An 18,488-nucleotide genomic window follows, 5' to 3' on the forward strand; every position below is an offset into this window, starting at 1 on the left:
TCATTTGTTCATTGTCATTTGTAATGATTCTCGATGTTAAAAATTGCCTTAAAAAGAAGTGGAGAGCATCGTGTCCTCATGGCTGTGTGGTAGGCAGCTGTCTGTCTGCGAGCTTGGGTTTCTAGGATGTTTTCTCGGAAGGCTGTGTGCACAATACGATTTCTGAGAGGGAGGCGTGGGAAAGCTTCTCTTTATTAAAGGGGTCCTGGTTCTGGGGTCCCAGAGTCTGTTTACTGTTGGGGAGCCAGAGAGACAGGAAAGACTGGACAGCTAGAGAAGAGGGTCTTTCTTTCTGCACCAGGCCTGTTCCTCCCCCCGCAGAGCAGTAGAAGGGATTCTGTGGGGTGGGGTGTTCTCACCTGGGAATCTTTGGGGATGACTCGTTTCCTTGCTTCCCACTGTACTGCACCCCTTCGGGGAGCACTGCTGTTGACTCTGTAACATGAAGCTTTGCTTCCTCTCCTGCATAGGCCTCGCTTAAAGGGTTTTCTGTGAGACCGTGTGAATGGGGAGAATGTGGGCGTCTTCACCCACAGTCCTGTCCACACCAAAGCAAGCTGGGGGAGGGGCCTTCCCTACCTCCTGGGAGGCGGAGGGTTAATCCCCGTAGCTCATTGGCAGCTCAGCCTCTGTACAGAGCATGCTGGGATTTCCTCCCAGCTGTTTTACATCATGAAGATTTGTGTGTTGGGGAAATTCCAGGGCACAGCTGCAATTAATCTGCTGTATAGTCTTCAAGCTAAGCAGGGAATTCTCTAGGACCAAGTCTCCGCCTCCCTGCAGGAAGGGGGGCTCTGGCTCCTGGCGGGAGCTCCCTTCACAGGGACCCTTCCCCAGGCCCAAGTCCGACAGAAGCAGCCCACCCGGCCAAGCGGCCACCTCGAGGAGGGCCTGGGCAGGGGCCCAAGATGCAGAAAGGGGCCCAGAACATTAAGTAAGAGGAACAGCACCCCTTATAAATCACAAAGCCAAAATAACTTCCAAAGCCACACTTGACAAAGATGTCACAAGAAAGAAAACTTTTGTTCTTTCTTTCTTAGGAATGTTGAAGTAGAAATCCTAAAACACTCGCGGTCAGCATTCCACAGAATACTGCAGGAACAAACAAGCCACTCTGACCAAATAGTTTTTACCTGGGGAACACAGAGTGTGTCCGTGCTGGGACCCCGTCCCTGGGCAGACACACACCTCCTGGATGCTGTGGGAACGCAGAATCGGTTCCAGTGAGAAGGAGCAGAAGCCTTTTTATCAGGGTCTAAACCACAGCCTCCCTCTACCTCACTGTGAACCACAACAGCGGAATCTCCCCAAGTGTGTTCCGTGGAACCCTGTTCCAAAAAAGAGTTCCTGCAAGATCGGGGGACTGTGCACCTGTCCTGTCTCAGAGTCCCAGCACGCAGCAGCATATTGAGCAGCATATGTAAACCAAGGGTGGTGTGCTTGCCATTTGGGTAGTTCTGGGTGTTTTTTGGTTTTTTGAGTATCAGGGAGATTCCTTATATCCCCTTGACATCTCATAAGCAGTGGCCATTGCTGTGGTTTGGCCGTCGGTTGCACCGCTGCCACACAGGTCCCATGTTTCACATTCCACTGAGTGTCCGCAGGAGGTGGTGGCCGGACCACCCTCCTGCATACTGCGGCCTGGCTACGACACACTGGTCAGGGCCCCGCTGATGGAGCCCAGACCGGCCTCAGAGAAACCAGTTTTAATTTGCCCACGGGCCATGATGGTGAAAACGTCTTCATCCCCAAGGACATGCTCCTACCAAGGAGTGGCTCCCCCGGGGTATCCTGGGCCTGGCTTACATGAGAATTGCAATCAAGAAGTTTATTTCCACTGAACATTGAGCTGTACCTAACCTGGAGATTCAGAACTACCCAATCACCTACAAATTTGTCGGGGAGGAGAACAGGGGTGTTGCTGGCTCTTTCTGCCCCTGTGCCTGGTTCTGGGAAGGTCCGCTGTCCCTCTAGAGTGCTCCTTTCCCTCAGAACTACTACCCAGAGGCATTTCATGGCTGAGCTGCAGGGGGCACCAGTGTTTTTATCCGTCTGTCTCCCCCCAACTCCACCCCATCACCACCACCTTCATTACTTCAAAATCTTGAAAAGGCAGAAAGGTGCAATAGGGGAAGTGACAGCCCTTCATTTCTCTACTTCCCAGAGTGTATCCCTCTCCACACACAGCACCCTCCACCTCCAGGATGGGCTGGAGCAGGAGGGGTCCTAGGCTAGACAGACGCACAGTATTCCCAGGACCACCTCTCCTCAGCTGTCTGACAGATCTGCAAGGCGACCAGACTTCTGAGGTGGACAGAGCTGAAAATTCCCACCCACTTCCGAAGCTTCCAGGTCTCAGCTAAAGTGAGTGAGTGAACACACGATGCAATATACAGGTGCTGTATTACAGACGTGCACTTGAAACCTATATAATTTTATTAGCCAGTGTCACCCCAATAAGTTCAGTAAAATTTTAAAAAATAAAGCCAGTGAATGAGAGTGGACCCTGAGGCCAATGTGGCCTCCTCCTCCCACCAGAATTCCACACTTCTGGGTGGTTAGGTGAGACACCAAGCACGTGATAGATAACCCAAAACAGCAGCTATTACTAAAATCCTCACTATGGGTGGTGTGTGATTTATTATACGTTCGCACCTTGGTAGCCCCGGTGCCTTGGCAGACTGACCGTCACACCACACAAAGTATATTGGGTACCAGCTCCTCACCCCGAGGAGAGCAGTCTCATTGGAGGCAGTTGTGCTCCTCCAGGAGACATTTGGCAAAGTCTGGAGGCATTTTTGGTTTTCACAAGTGGACAGGAGGATGGGGTGTTGGCATTTAGTAGACAGAAGCCTGGGTTGCTGCTAAACATCCTACAATGCACAGGACAGCCCCCCACGACGAAGAATTGTTCGCCCAAAATGTCAGTAGAGCCGAGGTTGAGAAAGCCCGTGTTAGAACCCTACGAGCCTCTATGCCTGATGGTCCATGAGGTCATCTGATAAGACCCAACACTCTAGCAGTGTCCCAAACTAGGGTGCAGGCAGATGCCTTGGGCCGCCCCACATGGTGTAAGAATAGCCTTTGCAAGCCAACAGGGACGAGGTACGCTCAGCATGCATCTTCACGATTCTAAATAGCAAGTCGGGTGCCCATAGAGCTGATGGATTTTAGGAGCCTTCTGTTGTATTTTGAGGGAAGTTGGGGGTGGGGGGCACTCTTCTTTAGCGCCTGATATTTGTGATTATAGTTCAACTTCAAACAACAAATATTTTGGTAGTTGCTTCTAGGGAAATAAGTGTGATGTTTAACACTCAAGGGTAAATAAGCTCTGTCCCCCTCATTGGTCCCTACAGGACATCATTGATGTGTACGTCTTCATTCAGCTTCATTCAGCTCCCGAGTGGCCAGCCTTGTTCAAGACAGGAAAGGAGAGAGAAAAGCCCATGAGAGTAGAGGTGGGGCTGGGGGGCGGTATTTAAGAAACTGGTGTTGTGCCCTGGCTGGTGTAGCTCAGTGCATTGAGTGCAGGCCTGCAAACCAACGTGTCACCGGATCGATTCCCAGTCAAGGCACAAACCTGGGTTGCAGGCCAGGTCCCCAGTGGGGGTTGCATGAGAGACAACCACACATTGATGTTTCTTCCTCTCTCTTTTTCTCCCTCCCTTTTCTTCTCTCTAAAAATAAATAAATATATTTTTTTTTAAAAAAAGCTGGGGTCGTGAACAGCTTTAGGACCCACGTTGTGGTGAAAAGTGTGGGATTTGAGGCTGAGAGACCTCTGCCCAGCTCTCGTTGTGAAGTTGGGCTGAGCTGCTTACCTTGCGTTTGCCTCCCTCAGCTCGCCTGCAGACTTGGGGGGGGAGGGCGTGGTCTGCCGGACTTGTCACAGCGGGGTGACTGCAGAGACTGATGGGGATATGTGTGTCAGGATGCTTTGAAAACTGCCAGTGTAGCAAAAATGTTGTTATTCACTGAGAAAATTGGTTTTAACTAATGATAGCAATATTTGTTGGGCTTTTTAAACTTGCCGTGTAAACATTTAAATAAATCCCAGCTCAGCCCTGGTAGAGAGGGAGGTGGGTGGGGGCGGGAAGGGTGGAGGAAGAAGATCAGACCCCCAGAGGATGGGCATGGAGGCCCCTGAGGCTGGGCCTGCAGGGGCCGGAGGACCCGGCGCGGAAAGACCATCCTTACACCCAGGCCCCACGCCCTCGCTCATTCTCACCGCCCGGGCCTCCTGCAGCCAGCCTGCAGGGCCCATCATGCCCGCCGTGTGCCTCTCCCCTGGCCCCTGGTAGACGCGTCCTGAGATTGTTATTCTTGCCCGTGGACACTTCTGAAAGCCCAGCCCTGCCCGCCCCACTCCCTTGATCCGATCTGGTGCTCACAGTCAAGGCCAAACCATGGCTTTTCCTGGGATTGTGTGGCCAGAGCAAGGGATGATTCGAAGACTTCTTTTTGTCTCTGCATGAAACTCTTCCTGGAGCCACCATTTCCTGTTAGAGATTTCATTTTCCACGTAGCCTCGAGAATTCAGCCGAGTCTGCGTGGCTGGTCTGCTGCCCGGCAGCACCGTGTCAGTGTTGACACTGAGACAACATGCGTGCTTTCCCTGCTGGCAGAGACTGATGGTTTGCTTGTGGAAATCACAGCTGCCATTTATCAAAGGTCTCTCATATGAAAAGCACCGTGCTCAGTACTTGACACTGTCCCTAATCCTCCTAACAACCAGTAAAGTTAATGACAATGGCCTTGCTTTACAGACTTAGGAACTGAGACTCAGGGTGATGATGCTCACCTGGGGTCACACCACTCGCCCGGGCAGAGCAAGACCCTAAACCCGTGGATGCTCAGCTCCAGGGCCCCTCGAGCAGGCAGGCTCTCCCAGGGCCTCTCTGCCTCTCTCCACGGACTCTTGCCAAAGACTGTGCCATGCCAGGGTTAAGGAGAAGCCTTCGTTTGTTTAAAGAATGTGTGTGTGTGTGCGCACACGTGCTGTTTCACTATTTGGTTTGGATTTTCTGCAATAGTGCATGGTAAAAGGCAGGGTGTGTACTGGATTATCTTTTCAAGGTTGAAAAACACTATAATGAAGTAAGTTCTGCACCTTGAGTATGAATAGATATTACCCATGACTGTGCAAGTGCCAGGCAGATGGTTTTTATTCATCTACTCACCAGATCCTTCTGGAGAGGCGATTTCTTAGGAAGCATTGTGTTTGATGCTGTAGGACATAGAACTGAATGGCGTAGGAATGCCATCTGAGAGCCTTTGCTTCCTTGGTGAGCCCTGCTTGACCCAGGACTACAGCAGGGAGGATGTGACCTTCACCAACAGGCTCTTTGAACACTTTGGTCTCTGTAGGGCTGTGCATGTTCCCCCAAATGACAGCTGTTGGTGGTAGTGGTGGTTATGCATGTATGCTCTGCCTCGGGGCATTTGGGCAGCACAGGGCATGTGCCGTTGCAGCGAATCACATCTCTGACTCACAGCCCCACCACAGGGCTCCTCCTCTGCTCACCAGCTGCTTCGTGTTTTCTGTTTCCCATACAGTACCTGCAGATGAAATGGCCCCTCCTGGATGTCCCCTCCAGTGCTACAGTCAAAGACGCCAGGTCACCATCCCCAGCACACTTGGTAAGTCTGTCTCTCAAAGTGCTCAAGGAATGAACACTCACACTCACCTTTTCTGTCACTGCCTCCCCTCTGCCCTCCCGAAGCTGCTGGGTCTGGTGGTACTGCCTCCGGTGTGTGAGCAGCCCAGCCATCAGGGCTGTAGCAGCGAGGCTGTGCACTTCCCCACCCCTTCCACCTCAGCAGCATCCCACCTGGGGTGCTGTGTGATTGGAAAGGTCGTCTGGCCCTGGCTGGTAACCCTGGCCCTTCCGCTGAGCAGTGGTGCTTGCTCTTCCTCTGTCGGAGCTCATGCAGCCTCTGCTTCTCCCTTGGAGCTGCAAGCGACAGTTAAAGCAGTTCTTCTCTACAGTGTGTTCTGGAAAAGAATGGAGTAAGACACGTGCACATGAAAACCCATGGGGCAGCCAAGGTTCTTCCAAGCCCTGTGGCTACACAGGCTGCAGAGGGCAGTCTGAATGGTCCTGGGAGACAGGAGCAAGGGGCCCCATCAGGTCTCCTGACCATGTCAGCACTTGCACTGGACTGAAATGGAAAGCGAGTAAGATGATCTTGGAATCTTGCATTCCTTTCCTGGACTTTTAAGGGCAACCCTTGCCTTAAGACTACATATCTCACAAGCTAACTGGTGTTACCCCTGTACTGTGAGTCTCAGAGTCACAGCAGGTGCAGCTAGAAGGAAGCCCAGTTGGCATGATCTAGCCATTTACAGATAAGGAGACCTGGGAATGCATGATGTTTTTTTAAACTTTATTATGGAAAATTTCACCTCTTCCTTTCCCCCACACTTCCCCTCCTGCCACACTAGGTGGTTTTAAAGCAAATCCCAGATGTATTATTTCTTTGCATTCAAGACATTTCAAGATAATACTGATAGTACTTTTTCATTATAAGCTTAGCGTCTAGTTGAGGAGAAAGAGGGTATACATAGAGATAGATACTGGTGCCTTGAGTCCCTGATCCCCAGTAATCATGAACCGCTTATGGGAGCCAAGCCCTTGGTCCTTTACAAAGCGCCATCATGTGTAGTTCTTGGATGGCTGTCATAGCCCTCCACCGGGGAGACAGCTGGAGACCACAGTCCACACGCTCTCTAGGAGAGGCCAGTATCTGTAGGCAACAGTGAGTGACAGGACCAGCCGTCCGGTGCAGGCTGCCCATGAGAGGTTCTGTGGCTAGTCATCAGACATGCGCAGCCGCTGAGCAGGCATCCCAGGAGCTGAACAGACACCCCAGAAACAGGCCCGGGTGGTGAATGCCCCTCCAGATGCCTATTTCAGATGGCAGAGCACAAAGTACAGGTGCCCTCTAGTGGCGAGAGTCTGTCATGGTGGAGGACATGGCATCCCACATCCACCCTACCACAGACCTGGCTGTTCCCTCCCAGCCCAGTTCTCTAACTGTTTCAAGTCTTTGCTGCCCCCACCCACCCTGCAGCATCCTACAGCCCACTCCAGCCCTCGAGAAGGCAGGGCCCTCTCCTCTCTTTCCTCCAAATACCATCTCTCTGCACATTGTCTAAAATCTCCATCTACTTTTAGAGAAGTGGGTTCCCTTTAAAACTAGCACGTGCACTCTTTGAGTTTGCCATCCTTCCTGCTACACAGAACAACCCGTGTGTGACAGATAAAATAAGAGGCCTGTGCCCAGATCACTTCTGCCTGTGAACATTATCCTTCCCCACCCCACTCCCATGTTTCCTGCCCAACTTTTTGCACAAGAGTTCAATCTTCCACCTCCATCCTTGCGTCATTTATTCAGCCAACCCATTGCAGCCTGGCTCAGCTTTCCACTTTGCCATCTAATACCCAAGTCCAGTCATTTTCCCTGCTTTCTCTTCTCCGTGACACCTGGCAGTGTTTTACAATCCTCTGCTTTCTACAATTCCATTGTTAGTTCTTTGCCTTCTCTAAGCTTCCATATCCTTTCTAGACACTTTCTCTTTCTTTTTTTAAGATTTTATTTATTTATTTTTACAGAGAGGGGGAGTGCAAAAGATATGGAGAGAAACATCACTGTATGGTTGCCTCTCGTGCGCCCCCTGCTGGGGGCTGGCCAACAACCCAGGCATGTGCCCTGACTGGGAATTGAACTGACAACCCTTTGGTTCACAGGCCAGCATTGAATCCGCTGAGCCACACCAGCCAGGGCTAAACTCTTTACCTCAATCAGTCAGCTGCTCATCCTCACTTATTACCTTAGTGTGACATAAAAATATATGAAATTCCTGAATTCTAAGCAAGGTTCTATATCCTTAGCTCTGCCTGCCACACAGACATCCAGCTGTTGAAAAGGTGTGCTCCACAGATCTGGATTCAGCGTTGTGGGGCTTCTTACTTTGAGTAGAGCACAAACAGTTGATAAATCCCCTCGTAGATAGCAAAATGGATATTTTCTAGTAAACTGTGTGTTATCATATTCTGTAGTCTCATGTGGGAACCAGAAACAGGCCTCAAAAGCTTAAGGAACATTCATGGTTAATCATGGTTAATGATTAAGAAAACCTTATCATTGACTTGAAATTCTACAGGTTGGAAGAAGCACTGTTTTAAATTGTCGAGTCCAAGCATCTCATTCCAGTGCCTGGGACACATGGGAAGGACGGTGTATGTGCGGCAGCTGTGTGCTGCGGAGCGTTCAAACTCCAGCTTCGCCTTTAGTTGTGCAGCTTCAGGCAGATCGCCTCATCCCTCTTTACCTGGGTTTCCCCACCCATAAATGGGAATTAGAAAAGGACCTGATCTCTTAGAGTTGAGCAAAAATGAGCCAGTGCATTGTGATGAATTTACAATTGTGCCTAGCACAGAGTAAGCCGTGAGCGACTGTTAGCTTGCTATTGCCACTACCACCGCTGCTGCCACCACTACCACGGCTGTTATTAAAAGGGGGAAAGACAATTAAAATACCATTTAATTAGCAGTCTAAGAGGTGATAAGGTCCTAAATTAGGTGCCAGATCAAATGGATGGATTGCAACGGTAATAGAGATAATGAGCCTGTGGAATTTAGCATCTCCTCTTCCCGAGTTATGATTTAGTCTGGGGTGGGGCTGGCATCTTGTGCTTTAAGCTCCCCGGGGGTTCTGAGGGGCAGGCAGCGCTGAGAAACACTGCCCCGCCTGCACACCGAAGGCAGAAGGGGAAGGAGTTCCAGAGACAATCCCAGTGTACCGGGGGCCAGACTCTCCGGGCCAGAGGCAGAGGCAGGACTTGAAGGTTACTGAAGCAGTCGTGGAAGTTTGGACACTGGCTTTTTTATTAGAAAAATGAAAAGACTTGATTATTAAACTCATTTTAGAGTCGTGAGCCAATTATTCTCCAGTGAGGGTTGCCCTGGGAGAAGGGCACACAAGGCCAACAGCCTGAGACGCGCAGGGAGTCGGTGAGTCAGGTCGCAGCCGCCTCTCCCAGAGATGTGTTTACACAGGTCGTCACCGGGCCGGTGTGGGGATGGAGTTAAGTGTCATTACCCCTTGGATTTTATGCCTTCCAAACAAGCTCTAAAAGCTAAGCAACAACAATCTTTTATATGTAACCAGCCCCTCGCCGTGGCCCCATGTGCCTAGCCCGTCTTTCCCCCCACTGTCTCCCTGGAGCTCTCTGCCCAGCCACACAAAACAAGTAGACACACTGCCAGAGTGTGGCCGACACAGAGAAGCAGTTGCATGTTTTCTTCACATTTATGTTACCCAGCACCTGTCACGATGCCTGGTGCACATGAGGTGCTCAGGGGACATTTGTTGAGTGACTAGACGAAAAAAATGGTCTGGGGAAGAATAGATACAGCCCTCCTAAAACCCCTCTCTACCCCTGGGTCCAATCCCTCTTCTCATCAGGACTTTTTTTTATATTAAATCTTTTTTTTAACCGTGAAAGTAGTTCATGCACTGTGTAGAACCCTTGGGAAAATGCCAAAGCACACAGAAAAAGACCTATCACCCTACAACTCACAACATTCTGTTCTGTAGCATTGCCATCTTGTTCGTGCACATGCACTTGTAACTTGGCTTCTAGGTGGTGACCTTCAATGAAAGCAAGTGCCCTGTTTCGGCATTGCGCGTTGGGCCACGCTCAGAAGTGTGTCTCGAAGCTTCGTGTCCCGTGAGCGGTTGTCAAGCCAGCCTCCTTCTCACGAGTGGCTGGCCCCGCTGCTCCACCGCCGAGCTGAGCAGCCAGTGCCTAGCGTGCCCGTCCTCGAGTGGAAACACTGGCTATAGTTTCCCTTTAAACCTCTAGTGTCTCTGTTTTCCTACCAGTATACCTGTGCAGACCCAAAACAATTCCAGAACTCGCCACGTAGCCCGTTACACTTCTCTGTTCTACCTCCAGTGCTGATTTCAATTCTTACTGCACGCACAGTGTTCCCTTTTACTTGTAAATAATTTTAAATGTCTGGGAAAACTGAAAAAAATAATACAAGGAACTCCCATACGCACTTTATCCAGATTCAAAAGTTGTAGCCAATGCTTGCCCGTGCTCGCTCTCCTTGCACACACACTGGTCTGGGTTTTGCTTTGTTCTGTTGTTTAAGTAATTTGAGAGTAAGTTGGAGACATTGTGCCCCTTTAACCCTGAATACTTTAGATGTATTTCCTTTGAACAAAGACATTCCCTTATGGCAACCACAGTATAGTTACCAAAATCAAGAAAGTAACATTTTGTATTATTAGCTAGCTCACAATATAGATTCCAGTTTCAGTAAATGGTCCAGTAACTATTTGTTATAGCTGTGTGTCTGTGTGCGTACACGTGTGTGTGTTTCTGGAGTCAGCCCGGAGTCACACATTGCATTTGGTTGCTCTGCCTCTCATATCTCCTGTACCTAGTGGAGTTCCTTTGCCTTCGTCTTTCCTGACCTGACCCTGGCATTTTCAAGGATGTCCCTCAATTTGGGTTTATCTGATTGTTTCCTGGGTGTGCTTGGCAAGAACACCCTGCACTGACGATGTGCAGAGTGCATCACAGCGGGAGGCAGCCTGCAGTGCCCGTGTGTCCCATTCAGGTGACATACACTGTGACCACTGGGTTCTGGTGGTGTCTGCCGTGCGTACCCACTACAGTGCTCTGGAGAGGCCTTGGAGCCCCGTGAACGTCCCGTTTCTCATCAAACGCTCACCCACGAGTGTTGGAAAGGTTGATGGTTACCTGTCTCCGTCATTCCTTCCATTAGCTTCTGCTGTTGAGATTTAGCTTTGGGGAATCCTCACTCATGTCTCCCAGTTTAGTAATCTTAGTATGGAGCCAAATGGACATTTTGGCAAGTCAAATCTGTGTGCACTGATGACCCTGAAAAAGAGGATAGAGGAAAAAACCGGTGGGGGGGGTGGGGAGTCTGTAGACAGTGTTCCTGAGAGAGACCAAAGCAATGAAAGAAGGCAACAACAGATGAAAGTCAAAACAAACTTCAGGAACAAAACCTTGAATTTATAGATTAGAAGAGCTTACCTGAATTCTACAAAGTAAATGAACATTGACATTTACAACAATTTGAATTGCAAGGATTTAATTCTTTGTTTTCTCCACAACATCTATGTGTGGGGGAGAAATGGCCAGGGACAAAGGGACAAAAACAAAGGTAACGTCAGGTTCTCTTTTGCAACGTTAATGTCAGCAAACAGTGAGAAGGAGGAGCTTTGATGGGGAAGATTCAACCCAGAGTTCTCTGCCTGGTGTCGTTTGCAAAGACCTCAAAAGTACCGCTGCTTAGAAGGGCCGGAACGCACTCCAGTGCCCTGAGCAGTTTATCTCTACTGTTGCCTGATGAGGAGGCTCTTGACTGATCTTTCTGTCCTTCATAGCCTGTAGCACGCTGCTTGTCATATATTAGGAGCTCCGGAAATGTTTGGTAACATGTTAATATAGACCCTCTTCTGCTCATCTTTCTCTCCAGTCCATTGGCCTCCTCGTGGTTCCTCAATGTGCTGAGCATACACCCGCCTCAAAACCACTCTACTCGTGTTCCTTCCCCAAAATGCTCCTCCCCCACCTGTCCACACATCTGGCTCCCTCCCCACTTCCTTCAGGCCTTTGTTTGAAAGTTACTTCTCACTGAGGCCTTCCCTGGCCAACTGTGTAACTTCCAACCCATTCCCCCTTCATTTCTCATCTGCCATCCCTGGCTTACTTTTCCCCCTTAAGCATTTTTCACTGTTTAATATATTATTTATTCAGCTAGTTTATTGCCCGCCTCTTCCGTTAGAATGTAAGTACTGTGAGGACAGGTATTTTGTCTAAGTAGACAAGATTCTCCAGTGCGTTCACAAGACCTAGAGTGCTGCCTGGCCCGTAGTTAATACAACATAAATACTCGCTGTTCTTATTGTTGTTCTTGGTATTTTCTTTATTTTTTTACACAAAAACTCACTGAGGTAGTGTTACAGAACAAAGGGGGGCCTGGGTGGCCAAGGGTGATATACTGTTACCGAAAGGAACCCCCCCAGGTTCGTTATGTCCTCCACCTTATAGGAAAGACATCTCTCAATGCCAGAGATTTGTGAAAAGGAAAGGAAACGTTTATTTAATGCTATACAAACTTAGAGTAGTGACCTAATGTCTTCATCAAAATCCCAAAGTCCCTTAAAACACCCACAAACACACACAGTCCTTCCTTCCCCCTTTGCCCAGTCTGGGGTACTGTATCTCAGGAAAAGAAATAGAAGTCCGTGGTTCAGACAGCCCCTGGTCCTTCTCAGTAATCTGTCTCAGCTGGTAGGCCTCCCTCGGTTCCCAGCACCATCAGCTGTGTCACCGGGATCTCTGCTGAAGCTGGGTGGTGGTTCCCCCTTCTAAAGCTGCAGGGATCCCCACTCTGGCAAAGCCTCATGGTTCTCTCTCCAATGGCTGCCGAGTCTGGGTTTAAATCCCCGTGCCAATCTTCCTCTGCAGCCCCATTTAGGACTCCTCCCACAATTGGCTACACTTGCCAGCACTCTCATATTCTTCCAGCTTCACTGAGCTGCCATCGTGAGTCTGGGCAGGTGTGGCCCCCACGTCATGGAGCCATTTTCTCCAAGCTCCCATGCAGGCACTGTAACTTTGGCGACCTGCCCTCCAGTCACATCTTGGTGGGGAAGTTACTTCCATTCCCCTGGCTCAGAGCATGGCCACGACTATTTAACATATCTAAGCAACCAGTTAAAGGTTATAGATATGGTAAATGACCACACCAGAGGTTAGCTACAAAGCTGTTGCTATGCAAAACAGCTCTCAATGGCCCTGCTCCATGTGTCCCTTCCCCCAACCCACACCTGTGGGGGGCGGGGTGATGAGGACATCCTAATATTTCCTGGACACCCTGAGTTCTGGGTCCCTATTTGGGGTCCCCCCTTGGCAGCACCCTGTTACAGTATCACTGACACACTGCACTGCACAGGTGCACAGCGCAGTGACTGGGTGTCTGTACATACTGCCAAGCGATCGTCACAGTAAGTCTGGTTTACATCCGTCACCATACATATGTTAAACAAAAACTTTCACAACCGAACACTTTTATGAAAGAAAGGATTTTATTGAGCCACATGCTAGCCAGACGAGGACCAGGTCCTGGGACATGCAGTCTGAATTGAACCATGGGCAGCAGGCCTGATAGAGCAGACATGAGCGCTGTTCCGGTGCCGACGGGCTCTTTTGTACAGTAAGTTTGGGGGAGAAGATGGAGGTCATTTTGCTACAGATAAAGGGGTAGGAGAAGGTGAAGAGGGGCTAGTTTGGGGTGGGTGCAGTCTTTTATCGGTTTTGGCCCACAACTGTGAACTGATTAACCTCTCTTGTCTCCTCCTTCCACCCTTCAGCCTGATGTAATTTAATTTAAGGCACCTCGGAATTTTTTTCTAGTCACATAGTTACAGAATTTTTCCCCTATAATGAAAACTTTGAAGAATTATTCTCTTAGCAACTTTGAAATATGCAAATAAGATGTGTATTCCGGAGGGCCAGATAGTTCAGCGGTTCAGCTGCGCCTTCAGAGGTGCAGGTTCTGCCCATGTCTGCCTCCGGCCTCCTGGCTGCGCACCTTGGTGCCTGTGGCGTAAACTGGGGGCCAGAAGAGAGGAGCCCAGAAAAGAAGGCCTCGGGGAACCAGGCAGCTGTCTTGCAATACTTGATGAGTTCTCGTTGGGTAGAAGGGATAGTCACTGAAGCGATGTGCCAGTGTGTGGGGCTAGGAGGAAGGCAGCTAAGGAGTGTAAGTGAGGATTTCCTAGGAGCTGGAATGGGGCACATGCAAAGGAAGTTGTGCTCTGAGCAGTGAGTCTAATTACCTCTACAGGGAACACAGATACGGGTATCCTATTGAGGTTGGGGGTGGGGACACGGTCCTTTGTATGTTTTCATCTAAAACATCAGGAAGAACTCCCCCTTTACCGTTCGCAACGTGAGGGGTCGGTACGCAGGGCCTCCAACCGTGTTGGTTGTCAGCACACTGCAGTGCAGGGCAGGTCACCTGAACCCAGCTCCGTGGATTCACAGGCGACTTAGTTTTACCCTGGCCAGGTCGTTAAGTTGGAGTGTCATCCCAATACACTGGGGTAGGGGTTCGATCCCCTGTCAGGGCACATACAAGTATCAACCAGTGAGTGTACCAATAAGTGGAATAATGAATTGATATCTCTCTCTCTCTCCCTCTCTCCCCCCACCCCCTTCCCTCTCTCACTCTCTCAAAACAAAAGAGAAATCAATAAATAAATTCTTAAAATACTAATAACATCACAAACCAACAAAAACATGACAAAACCAACATTTTTTATTGATTGAGTTGCATGATCAAAAACACTGGGATACGCCTGGCCTAGCTGACAGCGTGACGTGTCCCAGATACGAGAACTGAAGACACACTGAGCGTTGCAGCTGGAGCCCAAGAGCCCTGGGAAATGCTCGCTCTTTCACAGACGAGTGCTCTCAGCAAACTGCGGGAAACAGGTCCCCTCCTGGCCCCCGACCACTTCAGGTCCCGTTCTCCTGTGTGTTACAATGCTGCGAGGGGGCTGGCGTTTCAGGAGCAATTCCAGTTTCCTTTCCCCGCAGCCTTGTGTTTAAGCACAGACTCTTGAAAACACTTCTGGTTGTGAAAAAAGAAGGTTGCCTCTATCAGTAAATAGACGATTGAAGATAGAAAAGATTTCTTAAATAAATGAAATCAGGTCTAGTTAGTAAACCAGTGAAACTCCGGGTATGTTTCCTGGACAGTCTGCCGGCCAGTCTGGAGCTGCTTTGTGGGTGATGCCTCCAAGGCAAGGCTCATCTTTACCTGAGCTACAAACCCTGTCCTTCTTATCTCTGAAATCAGGATCAGGAAGAAAAGCAAATAGTGAGTGAACACTAGGAGCCAGGAGGCTGCGTGAGGGCCTCACACAAGCTGCTGAGAGGTAGCTCCTCGGTCTGTGGTGGAGCTGAGTGCTGTTGGCTCTACTTGGAACTTGAAATAAGTCCTAGCCCTGGCCAGGTAACTCAGTTGGTTAGAGTGTCATCCAGATATACCAAGGTTGCAGGTTCGATCCCCTGTCAGGGCACATACAAGAATCAAGCAATGGGTGCATAAATGAGTGGGATGATAAGTCTATGCTTCTCTCTCTCTCTCTCTCTCTCTCTCTCTCTCTCTCTCCCTCTCTCCCTCTCTCTCTCTCCCTCTCTCTCTCTCTCTCTCCCTCTCTCTCTCTCTCTCTCTCTCTTCTCTCCCCCCAAACTTCTTCTCTCTAAAATCAATAAATTTTAAAAAAAATTAAAGTAAGTGCCAAACAGTGGGAGAAAGGATACACATTGCTTCCTCGGGGATAGGAGTTTAAAGAAGTTTGGCTTGGACCAAATCTAGAAACAGACTGAAGTAGACATGAAGCACTTGGACTAGGGAAGAGTTGGGTGTGCTTGCCTAGACTAAAGGATTTAGGTCCAAGATGGCTCTGCCATGCTCTTCTTTGGAGAAAGCTGGCTTCAGCTGTGGTGCTGAGCAAACACCCATGCCTTTTCTCGTGCGTGCTGTTTCTACTGGGTTATCACTGTGAGGTGGAGGGTGGTTCCTGGCTTTCCTACTCGGGGCCTGAGATTATGCGTGGACATCCTTGTCCTGAAGGCAGCTGAGGAGAAAATGAGCTGGAAGTTTTGCTGGGATGGTAGCCTCCAAGGAGAGCCTTTCCTGAATCAGCCCTAAAGAGCCCGCCCTCCTCCCTTACCAGCCACATCTTCTGACTCTGACTAAGGAATAGCGTATCTTCCTTACTCTTTCTGTGACTCTCCATTTTCTGGACAATGATGCCACCTACTGGAGACCTGTAATAACAGCATTTAAGTGAGGATACCTACATTTTCAAATGTAACTCATATTTTCCTGCTTTGTGAGTTTCCTGCACTCAGTGCTGCTTGGCCTCCGGATGAGGCCAAAGTCAACAGCACTTAGGCAGTCAGGATTTCATAATACGATTTACGATTAAGTGTTTTTAAATATATATATATATATATATATATATATATATATATATATAAAATCATTACACTGTACACTGTCAGTACAATTTTACTTGGCAGTTATACCTCAGTAAAGCTGAAAAGTCTTTTAATTAAAAGTATAGCTACAAATGATGTAAGTAAAGTAAATGTAAATAAAAAACATGCACAAAATGTCTAATTGGATGGAGACACACCAAAATGCTAACAGTGACTTGATAAGGCTGGGGTGATAGTGGTTTCCAATGCTTTATAACATAGCTTCCATTTATTTCTTAGAAAATTTGTGTTTGTCGTAAGTATACATTTTAACTAGATAATAATTAAAAGTTGGAAAATACAGAGAGGGAAACAAAACAAAATCACCCATAGTTCCACCACTCAAACATAACTACTGTTTATATTTTGTATTTTGGTGTTCTTCTGTTTTGTCTTTTTTATCATGGAGGTTTTTTGTTGTTTGTTTGTTTGTTTAGTTGTTTAGCTGTAGTCATTCTATAAATCTGAGCCGTGAAGGGGGGCCGGGCGGCACTTAGGAAATTGTTCAACACCAGGTACCTGCAGGGCCCAGTCAGGTGCCAGCGCCACCTATAGTGGCTGTGGTTCAGAAGGTCTGAACTCTCAGCCTCACATCTGCGGGTCTGGGAGCAAGAGCCTTGGGCTCAGGGCCTTGCTCCAGGACTCAGCTTCCCATCTCTGCCCGACATACTGAAAATGGACGACGACTTCTGCCAGCACAGAGATGCCTAGGAGATGTACAGACTGGAGTTTGCATTGTGAGCACCCAATGGGCACCACGTGAAAGGGAAAAAGGGCTTCTAGAATCTAAGAATGGAGAGTCCAAACTTAAGACAGCAGTTTGGAGTTCAAGCCCTTCAGCTGCCTTCATATTGCCATCCTTTTTACAAATCTCTTTGTTAAACAGACACACTAAAAAAGTATGTCTATCCTATCTCTCTGACCAAGATGTTTTGATCAGGTTCTTGGGGAGGCCGATAACACAGAGAAAGTGGTGGTGTGAGTCCAGTTCTGCCGCCACCTGGCTCGGTGTCCCAGGCTAAGGCACTTGATCTTTCCGAGCTCATTTCTTCCTCCTCAGATGGCAATAATCATAGCTCCTTTGGTAGGTTATAGTAGGGACCAAGCATTACACCTAGCCCTGTGCTCGTAGTGCAGGATAAATTACAGCTCTTTTTATAAGATCCTATTGTTAAGTTAGATTACTTCAAAGCATTTTAAAAGATTCAGTTTACCGATTCTAGGACATGGCAGGTTTTTCCCATTTTTAGCATTTCTGAAATTGAGATATGTCCATGATATGCCAGGGTTTTTCTCTTAGCAGTTACATAAATAATGGTACATGCCCCTTCCATTCGCCAGCATTTCCAATGAAACCGTGGGGTAATTCGGTCAGCAGAGTGGGGTGTGACTGGAAGTGCCCGGGGGTTGTGTCTGTGCGGCCTGGAAGTGACAGCCGGCTGGTTATGTGAGGGCTCATGGGCGTGCTGTTTTGAAGAGCGTGTGTTGGAGGGTGGGTGTAATGCCTCCTCTGCTACTGTCTCTCAGGGGCTGTAGGAGGGTTGAGGGGGGGTGTCTCCTGGAAAATCCCTGGCACAAATTCGACGCGGTAAATAACAGCTGATTTTACTCTCCATCTCCTTGGCAACTGTCCCTAGTCTCTTTCTCTCCGTCTTTCAGTCGAATAAAGTTCCTGTTGTTCAGCACCCACATCACATGCACCCGTTGACACCCCTCATCACCTACAGCAACGACCACTTTTCCCCCGGCTCCCCTCCTACACACCTCTCCCCGGAGATTGATCCAAAGACAGGTGAGTCTGCAGCTGCAGGGGCTGGCCCTGTGCGGGGCTCCAAGGGGGAAGGCAGGGGCGGGCTGCTCTCGTCAGGGAGTACCCACTTGACCTGGGTGCCACTCACGCCACCAACTCTCAGTTGGGCTGTCGCCCTAACCACTAACTTTAACCACGTCGATTCTTTTCATCTGCACCTTCTGCTGCACCCCAGGGTTATTGTCAGGGTGGACGGGAATTAAGCGACATGGGGCCTGGCTTTATTCTCCCTGAAATCTAGCACACTACAGGCTGTACAGCAGCAAGGCTGAGTTGGCTTCTTTTAACTTGTTCACCAGACCCGTCTGTCCCGGGGCGCCATAGTCTTCATGAAATTCCTGCAGAGTTACCGTGGATCAAAGTATTTGGGGGCCCTTCTTTAGAGAAACAGTTGCTACAACTTACAGATAATAAGGAGGACAGATGTGGACTTGGAATCCAAAGTTTGTTTCTCCATAGATGAGGCAGGTTTCCTAGAGAAGTAGTGAGCTACTGACTCTGGGGACAGCTTGGGTCCGTCAGTGCAGAATTTCCTGTCCCTCTCTTGGATCCCAACTCCAGTATAAGCAG

General features: G+C 49.0%; 1 protein-coding gene across 1 annotated transcript in view; it reads left to right on the forward strand.

The window, feature by feature from the left end:
• TCF7L1 (transcription factor 7 like 1) overlaps nt 1-18,488 on the forward strand; it is a 150,050-nt gene that overhangs the window by 125,241 nt on the left and 6,321 nt on the right. The window contains exons 4-5 of the mRNA XM_028516029.2: nt 5,557-5,640; nt 17,768-17,900. Coding sequence (XP_028371830.1) covers nt 5,557-5,640; nt 17,768-17,900 — 217 coding nt within the window. The remainder of the gene's footprint in view (nt 1-5,556; nt 5,641-17,767; nt 17,901-18,488) is intronic.

Source organism: Phyllostomus discolor, chromosome 6 (genome assembly GCF_004126475.2).
Source record: "Phyllostomus discolor isolate MPI-MPIP mPhyDis1 chromosome 6, mPhyDis1.pri.v3, whole genome shotgun sequence".
NCBI lineage: Eukaryota > Metazoa > Chordata > Mammalia > Chiroptera > Phyllostomidae > Phyllostomus > Phyllostomus discolor.